The sequence below is a fragment of the Myxine glutinosa genome, chromosome 14 (genome assembly GCF_964187855.1).
Source record: "Myxine glutinosa chromosome 14, kmMyxGlut1.1, whole genome shotgun sequence".
Taxonomy (NCBI): domain Eukaryota; kingdom Metazoa; phylum Chordata; class Myxini; order Myxiniformes; family Myxinidae; genus Myxine; species Myxine glutinosa.
In genome coordinates this window covers 84,970,853-84,989,771 of record NC_136274.1, presented here as the reverse complement: position 1 = coordinate 84,989,771, position 18,919 = coordinate 84,970,853, and the positions used below count along the sequence as shown (strand labels likewise).

Sequence of the window (18,919 nt, the reverse complement as noted above, 5' to 3'; positions counted from 1 at the left end):
GGTTTCAGACCTGGTCACTCTACTCTGGACATGCTGCTTCTGCTGTCTCAACAATGGATGGAGGTCCTCAATGCCAAACAGGAAATTAGAGCTGTCTCCCTCGACATATCACGTACCTTCGATACGGTCTGGCACCCCGCTCTGCTCACCAAACTCTCCTCCTTTGGTATCCATGGAAATCTCCACGCATGGCTGGCGGACCTCCTCTCTAGTCGTAGTCAACGTGTGGCCCTGAATGGGTTTCTCTCATCTCCTCTTCCTGTTCAGGCTGGAGTTCCCCAAGGCAGTGTTCTGGGCCCTGTGCTTTTTCTGGTCTTCATCAATGATCTCTCTGACTCTCTTGAAAATCCTCTCTATCTCTTTGCTGATGACTCCACTCTCTGCCGCTCCATTCCTCTTCCCTCAGATCGGCAGTCTGCAGCCTCCTCACTCTCTGAAGACTTGGACAAAATCACAGACTGGTCAAACAAGTGGAACATGTCTTTCAATCCTGACAAATCTCACACTCTTACAATGTCTCGACTGGACAACCCTCCCATCTACTTTCTCAACAATCCTCTCCAAGAAGTTCTGTCGCTCAAGCTTTTGGGTCTCACTATCTGCTATGATCTTTCTTGGGAAAACCACATTTCCCAGCTGGCCTCCAAAGCCAGTCGCCGACTGGGCATCCTCCGTCGTGCGAAGTCCTTTCTCGGCACACCTGAGCTCCTCACCATACAAGGCTTTCATCCGCAGCTCAATGGAATACTGTTCTCCCCTATGGGCCGGTGCTCCTGCCTCACACCTAGCTCGGCTTCACGCTGTTGAAACCAAAGCTTTCAGAATTATTGGAATCTCCCGCGATGAAGCTATCTCTGAGGGCCTTTCACTCACTCACCGCAGGCAGGTAGGTGGTCTTTCTGTCTTCTACCGACTCCTCTCCGGCCTTGCACCCCCAGCTCTCTCTGTGCTCTGTCCCCCAAATATTCCTACAGGTCGCACAAGATCTGCCAGCAACCCTCTGATGGTTAAACTGCGGAAATCTCGGCTCTCTGCTCACCTTCACTCTTTCATTCCTCTTTTCTCCCGCCTCTGGAACAAACTCCCTCACTCCCTTCAATCCCACTCCTCCCTCCAGGTCTTTAAAACAGCTGTTCACCACCATCTCTTATCTTCCCCCATCCAAAACCTTGATCTTTTCTACCCCCGCTAATTCACCCCAGATCCACCTTGTTTGAAATTCCAACTTCTTTCCTGGAAGTCCTGGCAGTGTCCATATGTGTTATACCTCTTCCACCCCACCCCCCTTCCCATGCCCCCCCACCCCAAAGCCCTCGCCCTCTCTCAGATCTCTCGATGTCTCCATGTCTCTCGGTCCCTGCTCTCAAACGTTGTGTTTGTGTCCTTCCCCCTCTCTCCCCATCTTGTCTACCGCTCCCGATGTTATATGTTTTATGTGTCGGTTTGTCTTTCTGTGTGATTAATGTTCGCGCTTTCACGAGCCTCGATCTTGTATACAAAAAAAAACAAAAAAAAAACTCTTCTCAACCAGGCACTTTCATCCTTCCTCAACACATGACCAAACCATCTCAAACTGTTTCTCTTCACAGCATCCATCACAGGCTCTATTCCCATCATCTTTCGCAATTCATCATTTGTCTTCCTCTCTCTCAACAATACTCCACACATCCACCGAACCATTTGCATTTCCACCCTTTCCAGTCTTCGTTGCTGCTCTACGTTCATTACCCATGTCTCGCTCCCATAAATCATAACACTTCTCACACATGCAGCATACACCTTTCCCTTCAGCTTCAACGACATTCCCCACCTTGTCAGTACGCCACTCAGTTCCCGAAACTTCTTCCATGCACATCTCACTCTCGCAACCGTTGCAGAGTCTGATCCACCTTCTCCATTCAGCATGTCTACTTGGGAGCAAAATGTTTTCACACCTTCCAGCTTCACGCCGTCTCCAAGATCCAACTCAACATTTCCTCCATCTGCAGCTCCCTCTGTGCACACCTTACACTTGAATGTAGCTGCCACACTGGTTAATGACCCTCTCAAACCACTACATTTTTGATGAACCCACTCAGCGCACATTGTACATTGAATGGAATTCACTCCGACACCCTTCCTGCACACAGCACACGGCAACTTCCCAGGTCTTGCCACCTCACCACATGCTTTACCACTTGCCATCACCTTCGTTTTTCCGATATTCACCTTCAGACCTTTTGTCTCCATACATTCCTTCCACTTGTTCATCTTCTCCTTCAGTCCATCCATACTTTCTGCAATCAACACCAGATCATCTGCATATACTTAGGCAGTTAAGACCGAAAAATAGGGCGTATCGTTCATTTTTTCAGGAAAGCACCAAATTTGGCACAGATGTAGTATGGACCTATACAATTGTTTTCCTGAGGGGCGCCCAAAAATTCAGAACCCCTGGTGGCCGCCATATTGAATTTCAACATGCCCACCCTCTGTGACCTATTTCCCTCAATAACTTCTATACTATGAGCGATAACACCACAGTTCCAGTGTCTTACCCCATGTTTTCATGGTCTCTGAATCCAATGGGATCAATTGCATAAAGATTGGCATCCATCATCTTTAATTTCAAGATGGCCGCCATGGTGTTTCCATTTTCCTTGAATCTCTCATAGTATTTTAGGTAAAATTTCAATTCCAAGTGATACACATTGTTTTATTGGTCTCTGATAACAATGGAATGGTATTAATTAATCAAAGCTACACACAGTGGCAGTTTTAACTTAAAATATTGTGGGCACTTGAAAGGTGGAGGCTCTCGCACAGACGCGTAGTACTACAAGCACTGTCCATGGCAGTCACACAGTGATGTGCAGGGCAGATTTGCCCTGGAGCATTTACAGTTGCCTTTACAGGCTGACTTACAATGGCAGCTTGTAAGCTCTGAACATGCCTCCTGTATCAGTGGTATTGTGGTCCAAATTGGTGTCCAAGAAGTCCCTGTTTTCATCCAGCCCCAATCAGCTGGTGATGGAAGTTCTGGGTAGGCCACAAGTGCCTGACTCCATACGTGTCCAGCCTGAAAACATGCACGTTTTAGGTGTTGTTCGAATGCGTCTGCTGTTGGGGGAATGAGATCAATTGTTCTTGCCTTCTTCGTGAACAAGTGTCGGCGCATGTCATTCACTGTCTTTATCTCGGTAGTCCGGTCATAGAGGATGGCAACATATCTTTCTAGACTCGGACTTCCTGCGGCCAAGGCCGGTGGCAATTTTATGGATGGCAAGGTAGCGGTAGCTTTTACCAGTGCCAATGTCAATCCAGAGTTCCTCCACACCGTGTGACTGGTAGGTAAAGTAGTGTGCTATTGCCAAGACCACAATAGCAGAATCTACAGTTCGAATCAATACCCGTTTTCTCCCCTTTTTCACACAAGGTGGCAAAAAGGGTTGGCGTCAGGAAGGGCATCCGGCCGTAAAACATTGCTTCAAAAAGGGGACCGAAAAACAACAACAACCACAGTTCCCGAAAAAGGCCAACCCCCGCTTGCGGGGAAAAATGGCCTCTAAAGGTTTTTTTTTTGTTTGTTTTCACACCATCCAGGACATTTTTTGGATTTTTGGAATTTTCTGAATTTTTGGGCGCCCCTCAGGAAAACAATTGTGTAGGTCCATACTACATCTGTGCCAAATTTGGTGCTTTCCTGAAAAAATGAACGATGCTTCCTCTTAACTGCCTAACTAATACAACTCCCACGGTAAACCCTCCTTTACGTTCCGAGCCAGCACCTCCATCACAGCTACAAATAATAGTGGACTTAGTACTGACCCCTGCTGCACTCCCACCTTCACCTCAAACTCACCACGGTTCCTGTCCTTCGTCCTTTCAGCTGTGCGTGCTCTTTTGTACATTGCCATCACTACTCTGATCAACTATTCCTCCACTCCCAACTTCCTCAATGCCCATGTCACTACTTCACGTGGAACCCTATCGAATGCTTTCTCCAGATCAACAAACCCAAGAAACAACTTCTTCCTCTTCTCCATGTACTTCTCCTGCAACTGCCTCACAATAAAAAGCACGTCTGTCATTCCTCTTCCTGGCATAAATCCAAACTGCATTTCGTCAATCTTCACTTTCTTCCTTATCCTCTTCTCCAACACCCTTTCCAATACCTTCATTCCATGCTCCAATAACTTTATCGCTCGATACGAGCCACAGTCCAGAGGGTCACCTTTCCCCTTGTATAGAGGGACGAGGGTACTCAGTTCCCAATCCACTGGAATGCGGCCTTCTTTCACCACCAGATTACAGATCTCTGTCATTCTCTTCACACCCCAACTTCCTGCTGCCTTCAACATATCTCCCACAACACCCGTCGGCCCTCCCGCTTTTCTACTCTTCATTGCTTTTATCACTTCCTCAACTTCCTTCTCGGTTATCTTCTCTGCCGATCCTAAAACTGGGTTACTCTCTATGTTGCCATCCCATTCATTCTCTGCATTCAACAGTATTTCCATATATCTCTTCCATATTCCTTTAATTCCATCTGGGTCCACAACCATTTGTCCCACTTCATCCTTCAAGCAACTCACCCCCATCACATCACACCTCTCTTTCGCTATCTGCTTTGCAATCCTGAATACCACTCTCTGACCCTCTTCCAAATCCAAGTGTCCTCCGAACATTTTCCTGCATGCCTCCTGCGCCTTTGCTGCCTCTTTCTTTGCAGCCTTCCTCCCTTCCCACGCCTCCTCCCCCCAAGCCCTCTCCCTCCCACACATCTCCCTGCTCTCAAATGTTGTGTTTGTGTGCTTCCCCTTCTCTCCCCATCTTGTCTTCCGCTCCCTCTTTTTATATATTTTGTTTGTCTGATTGATTTGTTTGTGAAATAAATGTTAGCTCTTTCACGAGCCTCGATTCAGTATTCAAAAAAAGAAAAGAAAAAAAAAAGCCTTCTTGGCTGCCTTATAACTTTCATGCTCTGCCTTTTCTGCCCCCATACCCTTCGCCTTCTGCCACTCCTTGAACTTCTTCCTCTTCTCGTCGATCTTCTTTCCAACTTCATCATCCCACCACCATGTTTCCGAATGCCTCGGTGGTCCTTTTGTCCATCCACATACCTCATCAACGGCTCCCAACAGACTATCTTTCATTGATATCCAACCACTTTCAAGCTCAACCACATCATCCTCCACCATACTCAGCCTCTCTTTTAATGCCTTCCTCACCGTCACCTCTTTCAACCTCCACACCTTCATTATCGGTTGGAACTTCACCCGCCGAGCTCTCCTCGCACCTTTCAACCCTAACCGATCCCTAGAAATCAACCCCCTAACCAATTCCGAGAAATCAACCCCCTAACTAACCAATCCCTATGAATCAACCCCCGAAGCAATTCCGAGAAATCAACCCCCTCACCAATCCCTTGAAATCAACCCCCTAACTAACCAATCCCTAGAAATCAACCCCCTAACTAACCAATCCCTATGAATCAACCCCCGAACCAATTCCGAGAAATCGACCCCCTCACCAATCCCTTGAAATCAACCCCCTAACAAACCAATCCCGAGAAATCAACCCTCTAACCAATCCCGAGAAATCAACTCCCTAACCGATCCCGAGAAATCAACCCGAACCAATCCCAAGAAATCAACCCCCTAACCGTTCCCTAGAAATCAACCCTAACCAATCCCTAGAAATCAACCCCCTAACCAATCCCTAGAAATCAACCCCCTAACCGTTCCCTAGAAATCAACCCTAACCAATCCCTAGAAATCAACCCGAACCGTTCCCGATAAATCAACCCCCTAACCAATCCCTAGAAATCAACCCTAACCAATCCCTAGAAATCAACCTTAACCAATCCCAAGAAATCAACCCCCAAACTAACTAATCCCTAGAAATCAACCCCATAACCAATTCCTAGAAATCAACCCCCTAACCAATCCCTAGAAATCAACCCCCTGACTAACCAATCCTCAGAAGTCAACCCCCTAACCGTTCCCTAGAAATGAACCCCCTAACTAACCAATCCCGAGAAGCAACCCCCTAACCGTTCCCAAGAAATCAACCCTAACCAATCCCTAGAAATCAACCCGAACCGTTCCCTAGAAATCAACCCGAACCAATCCCAAGAAATCAACCCCCTAACCAATCCCTAGAAATCAACCCCCTAACCAATCCCAAGAAATCAACCCGAACCGTTCCCTATAAATCAACCCCCTAACCAATCCCTAGAAATCAACCCTAACCAATCCCTAGAAATCAACCCTAACCATTCCCTAGAAATCAACCCCCTAACCGTTCCCTAGGAATCAACCCCCTAACCAATCCCTAGAAATCGACCCTCTAACCAATCCCTAGAAATCAACCCCCTAACCGTTCCCTAGAAATCAACCCCCTAACCAATCCCTAGAAATGTACACCCTAACCGTTCCCGAGAAATCAATCCACTAACCAATCCCTAGAAATCAACCCTCTAACCAATCCCTAGAAATCAACCCTCTAACCAATCCCTAGAAATCAACCCTCTAACCAATCCCTAGAAATCAACCCTCTAACCAATCCCTAGAAATCAACCCTCTAACCAATCCCTAGAAATCAAACCCCTAACCAATCCCTAGAAATCAACCCTAACCAATCCCTAGAAATCAACCCTAACCATTCCCTAGAAATCAACCCCCTAACCGTTCCCTAGAAATCAACCCCCTAACCAATCCCTAGAAATCGACCCTCTAACCAATCCCTAGAAATCAACCCCCTAACCGTTCCCTAGAAATCGACCCTCTAATCAATCCCTAGAAATCAACCCCCTAACCGTTCCCTAGAAATCAACCCCCTAACCAATCCCTAGAAATGTACACCCTAACCGTTCCCTAGAAATCAATCCCCTAACCAATCCCTAGAAATCAACCCTCTAACCAATCCCTAGAAATCAACCCTCTAACCAATCCCTAGAAATCAACCCTCTAACCAATCCCTAGAAATCAAACCTCTTAACCAATCCCTAGAAATCAACCCTCTAACCAATCCCTAGAAATCAACCCCCTAACCAATCCCTAGAAATCAACCCCCTAACCAATCCCTAGAAATGTACACCCTAACCGTTCCCTAGAAATCAACCCCCTAACCGTTCCCTAGAAATCAACCCCCTAACCAATCCCTAGAAATGTACACCCTAACCGTTCCCTAGAAATCAATCCCCTAACCAATCCCTAGAAATCAACCCTCTAACCAATCCCTAGAAATCAACCCTCTAACCAATCCCTAGAAATCAACCCTCTAACCAATCCCTAGAAATCAACCCTCTAACCAATCCCTAGAAATCAACCCCCTAACCAATCCCTAGAAATCAACCCCCTAACCGTTCCCTAGAAATCAACCCCCTAACCAATCCCTAGAAATGTACACCCTAACCGTTCCCTAGAAATCAATCCCCTAACCAATCCCTAGAAATCAACCCTCTAACCAATCCCTAGAAATCAATCCTCTAACCAATCCCTAGAAATCAACCCTCTAACCAATCCCTAGAAATCAACCCTCTAACCAATCCCTAGAAATCAACCCTCTAAGCAATCCCTAGAAATCAACCCTCTAACCAATCCCTAGAAATCAACCCTCTAACCAATCCCTAGAAATCAACCCTCTAACCAATCCCTAGAAATGTACACCCTAACCGTTCCCTAGAAATCAACCCCCTAACCGTTCCCTAGAAATCAACCCCCTAACCAATCCCTAGAAATGTACACCCTAACCGTTCCCTTGAAATCAACCCCTAACCGTTCCCTAGAAATCAACCCCCTAACCAATCCCTAGAAATCAACCCCCTAACCAATCCCTAGAAATGTACACCCTAACCGATCCCTAGAAATCAATCCCCTAACCAATCCCTAGAAATGTACACCCTAACCGTTCCCTAGAAATCGACCCTCTAACCAATCCCTAGAAATCAACCCCCTAACCAATCCCTAGAAATGTACACCCTAACCGTTCCCTAGAAATCAACCCCCTAACCGTTCCCTAGAAATCAACCCCCTAACCAATCCCTAGAAATGTACACCCTAACCGTTCCCTAGAAATCAATCCCCTAACCAATCCCTAGAAATCAATCCTCTAACCAATCCCTAGAAATCAACCCTCTAACCAATCCCTAGAAATCAACCCTCTAACCAATCCCTAGAAATCAACCCTCTAACCAATCCCTAGAAATCAACCCTCTAACCAATCCCTAGAAATCAACCCTCTAACCAATCCCTAGAAATCAACCCTCTAACCAATCCCTAGAAATCAACCCTCTAACCAATCCCTAGAAATCAACCCTCTAACCAATCCCTAGAAATCAACCCTCTAACCAATCCCTAGAAATCAACCCCCTAACCAATCCCTAGAAATCAACCCTCTAACCAATCCCTAGAAATCAACCCCCTAACCAATCCCTAGAAATGTACACCCTAACCAATCCCTAGAAATGTACACCCTAACCGTTCCCTAGAAATCAACCCTCTAACCAATCCCTAGAAATCAACCCTCTAACCAATCCCTAGAAATCAACCCCCTAACCAATCCCTAGAAATCAACCCTCTAACCAATCCCTAGAAATCAACCCCCTAACCAATCCCTAGAAATCAACCCTCTAACCGTTCCCTAGAAATCAACCCCCTAACCAATCCCTAGAAATGTACACCCTAACCGTTCCCTAGAAATCAACCCTCTAACCAATCCCTAGAAATCAACCCTCTAACCAATCCCTAGAAATCAACCCTCTAACCAATCCCTAGAAATCAACCCTCTAACCAATCCCTAGAAATCAACCCTCTAACCAATCCCTAGAAATCAACCCTCTAACCAATCCCTAGAAATCAACCCTCTAACCAATCCCTAGAAATCAACCCTCTAACCAATCCCTAGAAATCAACCCTCTAACCAATTAGAAATCAACCCTAACCATTCCCTAGAAATCAACCCTCTAACCAATCCCTAGAAATCAACCCTCACCAATCCCTAGAAATGTACACCCTAACCGTTCCCTAGAAATCAACACCCTAACCGTTCCCTAGAAATCAACCCTCTAACCAATCCCTAGAAATCAACCCTAACCAATCCCTAGAAATGTACACCCTAACCGTTCCCTAGAAATCAACACCCTAACCGTTCCCTAGAAATCAACCCTCTAACCAATCCCTAGAAATCAACCCTAACCAATCCCTAGAAATCAACCCTCTAACCAATCCCTAGAAATCAACACGAACCGTTGCTCCCAAAGTGCAGTTTCCTATTCTCCGGAATGCAGCAAACAGCATCTCTTCCACTGCACCTGTTTTGTACTCTCTTCTCGAGATGAAACAAACTGCACCATAACGTCATCAAAGGTGTTTGGATTTGTGGAGAATGTCGCAAAACATGGACCGTCTCTATCATTCCACCTTAACCAGTATAAAGGGTTAATTGAACTGCCAGCATTTCATTTATTCTTCATCGAGATAGGACAGGTGTACCTCTTTCATGGAAGTAGTTGAGGGTAGGCAGCGGAACAGGATAACACATTTGTAGGAAAAGGTGCATATATCATGTATAAATATCAAAATATTAGCTGAAAAACCACTAGAAAATACAGTAAAGCAAACGATATGAAAACACGGTGCCCGCTGGGACCCACAAAGTTAGACGGTTAATAGACAGGTGACACATCGTGGCGAGGACTTGCACCTACTTCCTCGCCGTGGATGTTTCCCAGGAGCGCAAAGACTAGCCACATGCCACATGAGAGCCACATGAGAGAAAAGCAAAGCTTAAGGAGCTGTATCCGGCGGCTCCGGTGTCGAGGGATCGGGCCGATTGGGATTGGGGGTGTTGAGTGAGGGGCTCATGTCGGCGTCTTCTGGCTGAGCGGACGACAGACAAGGCGCTGCCAAAGACAAAGAATCCATCGAGTCTGACGAACAAGCCGTCTGCATGATCTTTTGTCTGACCTCACGGATTTTTAATTGCAGACAAGCCTTGGTCGGAAATATGTCCACGTAACGAGACTGGAATGCAGTCGTAGCTTGCGCTGGGGGTGGAAGGACAATATTGTTGGAGTTTACTGGTTTGGAAGCATGTTTGATCATCAAACAACTTTTACACAAAGTGGAGTAAAAAAAAAAAAAAAAAAAAACTTTTACACAAAGTGGAGTGAAGGAGGATAATGATTTCGGATAATGAAGGGTTGGAAAAGGTAAGCAAGGAGGAGTACGAGGAGGAAAGGTGGCACTTAGGAAGGTTGTACCTGAGGGAAAGAATCCATGGTCGTGAAATAATTGCATGACCAACGCTCTGCGCTGATCAAGTGTCCGACGAAGTGAAGAGAACGATCGCTCTGCATCACCACCTTCACCCACCAACCCTTCTTCACTTTCTTCCCCTTGAGAGCCTGAAACAAGGCCGAGTAAGATGTCACGTGTCAAAGCAAAAGTACAACGAGTGATGTCACAACCAAGAAGGAAGGAGCGGCTTTAAACGGTCATCCAAACGGACCGCCAGGCTGAGCGGGCCCCGACCCAGGTTACCTCTGCGAGCCGTGGCGGCTTCGGCAAGCACGTCCAGCCCGGTGCCCGGGCGGTCGAAGAGGAACACCTCTCCCTCGCAGCGCCCGCTCTTGGGTGTGCTGGGTTCGCTGCCGCCACCCACGCCACCTGCCCTGGAACGTGAACGTCGCCGTGGAGATGTGGTCTCGTCTCCTGGAGAGTCAAAATCTACACGGTGGAGGGAAATATTGGGGTCAGGCGTTGTGCTCATTTGCAGGTCCTGTGAAAGGTGGAATATGCACGTTTTGCATGACACACAGCACCGGCACACCTTCCCGACAAACTTACCTCTTGGTAAGCCGTGACGTACACGGAGGTATTATATACCTCCGTGGTGACGTAACGCACGCGTTTGGATCCGGAAACAGAATTATGACGCGGCGCATTACGTCACGGCTTACCAAGAGGATAACAACAAGACAGGAAGTCTGACAGCGGCGAAGCCGGCCTTGTAAAATATTATAAACCAGAAACATATTATTAGCTTTTTAAATAGTCGCTAATGCCGTTTATAACATTAAACAAAGAAATTTGGAGGAATCCCGACATCTGTGAGGTAAGTTTTACTTACAGCACTGAGCGAAGATCTACTGTGATCAATATACCCCACAGGGCCTATAAGTACTGTGTCGTTGGAAGACCAGTAACGCCGATGCGTTTGATATTTGATAATCATTTTAACAATTGGTTTGTTTGTTTTTCACACTGAATGAAAAACGTAAAGGTGGAGCATATCAATTGTGATATCCTCTTGGTAAGTCGTGACGTAACGCGCTGCGTCATAATTCTGTTTCCGGGTCCAAACGCGCGTGTTACGTCACACTTACCAAGAGGTGCATAATTTTCTTCGGCTAGCACACAGCATGAACAAAATTACAACACTGCAAAAACAAACAATCGTACGCTCACCATGTACATCATCATCGTATTACCTGTGGAGTTTTTCCTCTTCTTGCGGTAGCTGCAGAGAATGGCTCGCGGGGAAGTTGCCAGGGCCTGCAGGCTGGGGGAAGGTAACGCTTCTTCTGGGCGGAACTCGGGGAGGCCGGCAAACCTTTCCTCAAATTCGACATCCGACAGAACCCTTAGGAAGTGACAGGTCACAAGTGAAAGGTTGTGGGTGAAGCACCAGGTGATGGAAACTCGTGCCCAGGGAGAGTGTCATGGTGGTAAACCAAGTCTCATGCAAGTACACAAAAAGCTTGTATATTCAAATTGCTGAGAGTTCTTATGGAGGAACTTGTACACAAATCACATGAGACAAGTACGTAAGGACACATGTACACTTCACAGGAACAAGGACGGAGGTGGCAATGCATAAAATGAAAGTACGGTGTTTGGGATTATGTTGTTTTCCCAGCATCATGAGGTGAGTGCTCAGATGGAAATGCCAAACAGAGATTTTACTGGAGAACAGGGAAAGCACATCACATAAAGGTTAATGCTAACAGGTGGTAAAAGTTATTTTTAAAACCAGTGGAAACAAACTTTTGGAACTTGACAAACAACATTTGGTGCTTAGTGCATGTTTTGAGCCGATGCTGGGTTCAAAGTTCATCATGTTGCTCTGCCTTGGCAGTTTGAGGGCAAACATGGAAGAGGCTTCCCAAGCTGGGACTGACGTTCACATCACTCGACTCGACAGACCTGGCTTAAGGAGAACTTCTCACAATCCCGAGTTTGAACCATGCGTTCTTATGTCACGTCCATTACGTGCTAATGTTTTAGCTGTTAATAATCTGTACAAGCACCAATAGTACACCCATAAAACCCCTCTAGTGCACTCTCTGGGCCAAACTTCATTTGAAAGTGTCTTCGGGATTTTTTCTTCCTTTTAAAATCTCATCCTAATCAAAATAACCTAAAACTTCACTCCCTAAATAGATCCCATCGGGCCTCAAATCCTACCAAACCAAATGCGATCAAACTAGAAAGGAGTCTTTGCGATTGTATCAAAACAATCACAATTACCGCGTTGTGTGCTGTAGCTGCCTCACATTCCGTGCACATCAGATGAATAATCGATTCAAAACTATTTGATTCCCTCTACCTACGCTTGTGCCTTTTCAACTCTGCGTCAGAAGGATACGCGCGCCGCATGTTCCACCAAAAGGGACATCGGCTCACTTGTCCACAGAGTCGAACGTTCTCTTGAGTGGTGGAGGCTTCACCTTTGGCCTCTTGCCCGGTTCTTCAATCCTCTCTGGCACGTCCGTGGTACTGCCCGAGGCCGCGGTCAAACCGCATCCTTCCACTTTCACGCTGCTGCTTGGAAGGTTGGCACTCTGCTGGTTGAGTGGCAAGGATTACAAAAGCAGTATGAACCAAAAAAATAAGAGGGTTACAAGTGATGACTTCAAAAACATGAATTTTTTTTTTTTTTTAGAAGTTGCTGCAATCGAAACCCAAAAAAAAACAACTACAGGAAGACATTTCGACTTTGATCAACATGTATGTATGTGTTTAAATGTGCTTTAGATACATGCATGCATGTGTGTAATGTGCTTTGAGATAGATGGATGTGTGTGCATTATGTGCTTTGAGATAGATGGATGTGTGTGTATTATGTGCTTTGAGATACATGTATGTATGTGTGTGATGAGCTTTGAGATACATGTATGTATGTGTGTGATGCGACTTGAGAAGCATGTATGTATGTTTGTGTATGTGTGTGTGTGATGTGCTTTGAGATACATGTATACTCGGTGAAAATACTTGTATACATTTTTTATACACCATAAACTGACAATGACCCTACACATTTTGAGTGAAAAAAAATCTGGCAACCAGCAACCTTAAAGCTAGGGTTGTATGTTGAATAATAAAACAGAGAAGGCAAAGAGCTACACACTGCTATCACACATTTTCCATTTCTAGGAACCATTTTCCATTTCTAGGAACATGTACAAACCCTTGCTAAAAATCACAATTAACCTTGCTCCCTCTGACTGATGGGACCCCTACCGATGACGCACCTCCTCCACCGACCGATGACCAAACATCTGGGGTCTGGCTCAATGGCTAGACGCTGTCTGGAAACAGCATGGTCTTAGTTTACCATCAAAGGTTCGCATTTACAGAATATGCGTCCTACCTGTCTCCTCTGTGGTTGTGAGACCTAGACACTTTTGAAAAAGGACCAAGCCAACCTCTAAGCTTTCATCAATGCCACACACTTGGGGTTCAATGGCATGACCAGGTCTCAAACAAGACCATTAGTGAGATCACTAAACTTGCCCGATCACACACGATATTGCAACGAGTCGCTACTCACTCTTTGGACATGCCCACGGCTTAAGTAAACATGTACTGGCCCATATCCCTGGAATTTGCCACAAACCCTTTCCACGGTTATCCACTCCATCCAACCTGGCGCCACCCTCGAGGATGCCAAAGACTCTTGGTTATGCCAGTGTGCCAACGAAGTTGGCCTTAGCCATTGTTAATCTTGGAAGGAGGAGGAAGACCAACAGTTATGAAGGTCGCTACCTAGGCCTCTTATTTGGGCAGGCGGATTAGTAGCAGTCGGGGTTCAAGTCCAGGTGAAAGATCAAAATCAAAGACGAGTGTGCATATGGCTAGGCTGAACTGGCAAAAAACAACAACAATAACAACACGCACACACATGCTGGAGTGTTGAGGAAAAAGAGATAATCCTCCAATACAAAATGTATTCCATGCACGAGGCACGGGGAAGGAAAGGTAAGGGTGAACGGTTCAGGAACCAGCTGAAAAAAACGAAACTGGTCACTAGGGTGGAGACACTCCCCCTTGATAAATTTAAGGTCTTTTCAACAATTAAAAGATATCTAGATGAAGATAGAATAGAAGAGATTACATCTAGGGCAAGGCAACAAGTGGCAAGAGAGATTAGAGTGAGGGGAGCTATGGCGAAAGTGTGGCAAAAGGAGAAAATGACGGTGTTCCCCTGAAAGAGTGGCAAGACCAGTTCAGAGACAAGGACTAGGTGACTCAGGCACAAATGAAGGGGAAAAGAATGGAAAATGTGAATGGTGATGGGTAGAAAGACAAGGGAGAGCAACAGAATGAGGGACAGGAGGATGGTGAAGATGATGAAGAGCAACATAGACTGGAAGAAGAGTTAGCCAACAAAATAGAAGAGATGAAATTGATTAAACTTGGAGAAAGACCAAAACTTTATCGCATAAAAACAATAAATGGACAAAAATCTTGGTAAGACGAAAAAACCATTCAATTATAAAAATGATTTCAAAATCATCCACCTTGAAAGAAATCAATGTCGTCTGTTTCGCGGCGGCACTATTTATTCAAGAAAAAGTAATGGGCATACAACACCAGAAGAAGAAAAAACCAGGCCCCACAAATAGAAACCAAATTCCACCTTGGAGACAGAGATTTGAGAAACAAGCGTTACGCCTCGGTCCCCCGTCGGGGAAGTGATGTGAGTTGACAAAGTGGAAGACGCAGAAAACATGCTATGATATGATATTTCGCTCACAAGGTTCAGACTTACATGGAGGCGGCCATCTTGGATTTTGACGTGGCGACCCAATTTTCAATAGCGTTCTTCCTTATGCCTAGATACACCAACACACCAGATTAGAAGTTGGTACTTCGCTTATTTTTCAAGATATTTCGCTCACAAGGTTCAGACATACATGGCGGTGGCCATCTTGTATTTTGACGTGGCGACCCAATTTTCAATAGGGTTCTTCCTTATGCCTAGATACACCCACACACCAGATTAGAAGTTGGAACTTCGCTTATTTTTCAAGATATTTCGCTCATAAGGTTCAGACATATATATGGTGGCGGCCATCTTGTATTTTGACGTGGCGACCCAATTTTCAATAGCGTTCTTCCTTGTGCCTAGATACACCCACACACCAGATTAGAAGTTGGTACTTCGCTTATTTTTCAAGATATTCCGCTCACAAGGTTCAGACATACATGGCATCAGACATACATGGCGGTGGCCATCTTGGATTTTCAAGTGGGTTGCACCCACACACCAAATTCGAATGCGGTCCTTCGCTTACACACGCACGCACGTATGCACGCCCGCACGGACGGACGGAGGGGAAAACCATAGTCCCCCTTTCGCTCCGCGGTGCGACGGGGGACAACAAAGACAGCAACTGCGGAAGGAAGTAGGACAAATGCAACAGTTCAGGAAAGGAAACAGACAACCAAAACTAAAAAAGAGAATCCAAAGAATAAAAAACAAAGACAAAATCAAAGACAAAGAGCTCGAGTGCTTGGGTGCTGAAAACAAACTCAAAATAGAAATGATATCAAGGAAGAAAAAAAAAACTATGAAGAAGGAAACAACAGGAGAAAACAAAACCACATGTTTGAAAATACCCTAAGGAGATTTTACTGTGAATTGCGGAAACAAAAGCAACAAAATTAAACTCCCCCTGACAAAGAAAAGCTCGAAAATTTTTGGAAAGGAATTTTTGAAGATCTCGTGCTTTTGTGCGTTTTTTTTTGTATACAAGATCGAGGCTCGTGAAAGAGCGAACATTAATCACACAGAAAGACAAACAGACACATAAAACAAATAACATCGGGAGCGGTAGACAAGATGGGGAGAGAGGGGGAAGGACACAAACACAACATTTGAGAGCAGGGACCGAGAGACATGGAGACATCGAGAGAACTGTGGGAGGGAGAGGGCTTTGGGGGGGAGGCATGGGAAGGGTGGGGGTGGGAGAGGTATAAAACATATGGACACTGCCAGGACTTCCAGGAAAGAAGTTGGAATTTCAAACAAGGTGGATCTGGGGTGAATTAGTGGGGGTAGAAAAGATCAAGGTTTTGGATGGGGGAAGATAAGAGATGGTGGTGAACAGCTGTTTTAAAGACCTGGAGGGAGGAGTGTGATTGAAGTGAGTGTGGGAGTTTGTTCCAGAGGCGGGAGAAAAGAGGAATGAAAGAGTGAAGGTGAGCAGAGAGCCGAGATTTCGGCAGTTTAACCATCAGAGGGTGGCTGGCAGATCTTGTGCGACCTGTAGGAATATTTGGGGGACAGAGCACAGAGAGAGCTGGGGGAGCAAGGCCGGAGAGGAGTCGGTAGAAGACAGAAAGACCACCTACCTGCCTGCGGTGAGTGAGTGAAAGGCTCTCAGAGATAGCTTCATCGCGGGAGATTCCAATGATTCTGAAAGCTTTGGATTCAACAGCGTGAAGCCGAGCCAGGTGTGAGGCAGGAGCACCAGCCCATAGGGGAGAACAGTATTCCATTGAGCTGCGGATGAAAGCCTTGTATGTGGTGAGGAGCTCAGGTGTGCCTAGGAAGGACTTCGCACGACGGAGGATGCCCAGTCGGCGACTGGCTTTGGAGGCCAGCTTGGGAAATGTGGTTTCCCCAAGAAAGATCATGGCAGATAGTGAGACCCAAAAGCTTGAGCGACAGAACTTCTTGGAGAGGATTGTTGAGAAAGTAGATGGGAGGGTTGTCCAGTCGATCTTTTCGGAGAGACATCGTAAGAGTGTGAGATTTGTCAGGATTGAAAGACATGTTCCACTTGTTTGACCAGACTGTGATTTTGTCCAGGTCTTCAGAGAGTGAGGAGGCTGCAGACTGCCGATCTGAGGGAAGAGGAATGGAGCGGCAGAGAGTGGAGTCATCAGCAAAGAGATAGAGAGGATTTTCCAGAGAGTCGGAGAGATCATTGATAAAGACCAGAAAAAGCACAGGGCCCAGCACACTGCCTTGGGGAACTCCAGCCTGAACAGGAAGGGGAGATGAGAGAAATCCATTCAGGGCCACACGTTGACTACGACCAGAGAGGAAGTCCGCAAGCCATGCATGGAGATTTCCATGGATACCATAGGAGGAGAGTTTGGTGAGCAGAGCTGGGTGCCAGACCGTATCGAAGGCACGTGATATGTCAAGGGAGACAGCTCTGATTTCCTGTTTGGCATTGAGGACCTCCATCCATTGTTGAGACAGCAGAAGCAGCATGTCCATAGTAGAGTGACCTGGTCTGAAACCAAATTGATGATCAGAGATCAAGCCATTGGAGAAGAGGAAAGATTTCATATCCGAAGCAATGATGGATTCCATGACTTTGCTGATAATTGGGAGCAGGCTGATTGGTCTGTAGTTGCAAGGATCTGTTTTTGCACCTTTTTTGTGTAAAGCGGTTTATTATTATGTAGTCGAATTAGTCATGGTCTTTCTTCAATTGGTGTCATTCGCACCTCCTCTAATTAGCCAGCTCCTCTTCCAAGACATGTTGTTCCTCATTATCCTCCCCCTCCTCCTCTGCCTCAACTCCTCTGTCCCTCTGTACCTCTTTGTCCTTCTGCCTATTATCATTTGTATCTGTTTGTGTTGTAGCCATAAATCAGTCTCCTTTACCACCCATTCCCCCACTTCAAATGCAGAGCATGTTTTGGGGTTAGGGTTAGGGTGTTTGTTTGTGTGTGTGTGTGTGTGTGTGTGTGTGTGTGTGTGTGTGTGTGTGTGTGTGTTTGTGCGTGTGTTTGTTTGTTTGTGTCTGTGTTTGTTTGTGTGTTTGTTTGTTTGTTTGTGTGTGTATGTGTGTCTTTTTGTTTGCGTGTGTTTGTGTGTGTGTTTTTGTTTGTGTGTGTTTGCATTTGTGTGTGCGTATGTTAACTCTATGACAAGCTTTAGTCCATGAAAAAAACAGAAATTCTAAGTGTTTCTCCACTAGCAACTCTGCTGTAAATATCTGATTCCACACATTCCTTCCCTTCAATTAACCCGCCTTGTTGCTCTCCTATTCTACCTTTTGTTATGTACCTCTTTAACACTTTATTATTGCTGTTGTCCTTTCTGAATTGCGAGGAGAGGCACCCTGGCATCTCTCATTATTGCGACACTGGAGTCCTCTCTGTCAGGCATATGGAGAAAAACTTCACCCGCACTGCCCACGGACTAACCCTGGAACAAACGGTAAATCAGGATGCAGCATCGAGGCACACCGGAATTGCTACTTTCACCAACTGAATGTCTGGCTGAAAAAGATGGTGTCTTAACCAAACTCAACATAGCAAGGTAGTAACTCTGCTGTGTCAGAAAGTTGGAGTTGAAACAAAAGACACCGTTGCGCGAGATTTGAAGAATGTACAGATAAGACGTGACCATGAGGACCGCTCCAAGCTGCTCACTATCATTTGGGAAACAAGGAATCCCTTTGACCATGACCTCTGACAGCAGGTTATATTGTTTAACCACTGGGACTTCGCTTTGCTGATGATATTGCAGATGAGCTTGTGAATGTTTATGATACAGGGAAGAGGTGGATGGAGGATTTTATCATGAAATTCAACATCAGGACAGACCGTTTAGAAGAGCCCATCCAGTCTATAAGAATACAAAACCTCGCCAGCGATGGGCTCAAGGTATCACTGAAATCAAA

General features: G+C 45.8%; 2 protein-coding genes across 6 annotated transcripts in view; one reads left to right on the top strand and one right to left on the bottom strand.

Moving 5' to 3' along the window:
• The window catches only part of LOC144888884 (uncharacterized), a 73,892-nt gene that overhangs the window by 52,312 nt on the left and 2,661 nt on the right, over positions 1 to 18,919 (top strand). The window lies entirely within an intron of this gene.
• CIC (capicua transcriptional repressor) overlaps positions 9,427 to 18,919 on the bottom strand; it is a 45,736-nt gene continuing 36,243 nt past the window's right edge. For 3 of the 4 annotated variants that reach the window (XM_068136323.2, XM_068136324.2, XM_078768534.1), the window contains 5 exons: positions 12,672 to 12,829; positions 11,477 to 11,628; positions 10,527 to 10,712; positions 10,247 to 10,390; positions 9,427 to 10,030 (listed from right to left, as the gene is read on the bottom strand). In XM_068136323.2, coding sequence (XP_067992424.2) covers positions 9,771 to 10,030; positions 10,247 to 10,390; positions 10,527 to 10,712; positions 11,477 to 11,628; positions 12,672 to 12,829 — 900 coding nt within the window. In that variant the 3' untranslated portion in view covers positions 9,427 to 9,770. Of the gene's footprint in view, positions 10,031 to 10,246; positions 10,391 to 10,526; positions 10,713 to 11,476; positions 11,629 to 12,671; positions 12,833 to 18,919 lie in introns of all 4 variants that reach the window. The other variant, XM_068136322.2, reaches the window with a different exon arrangement.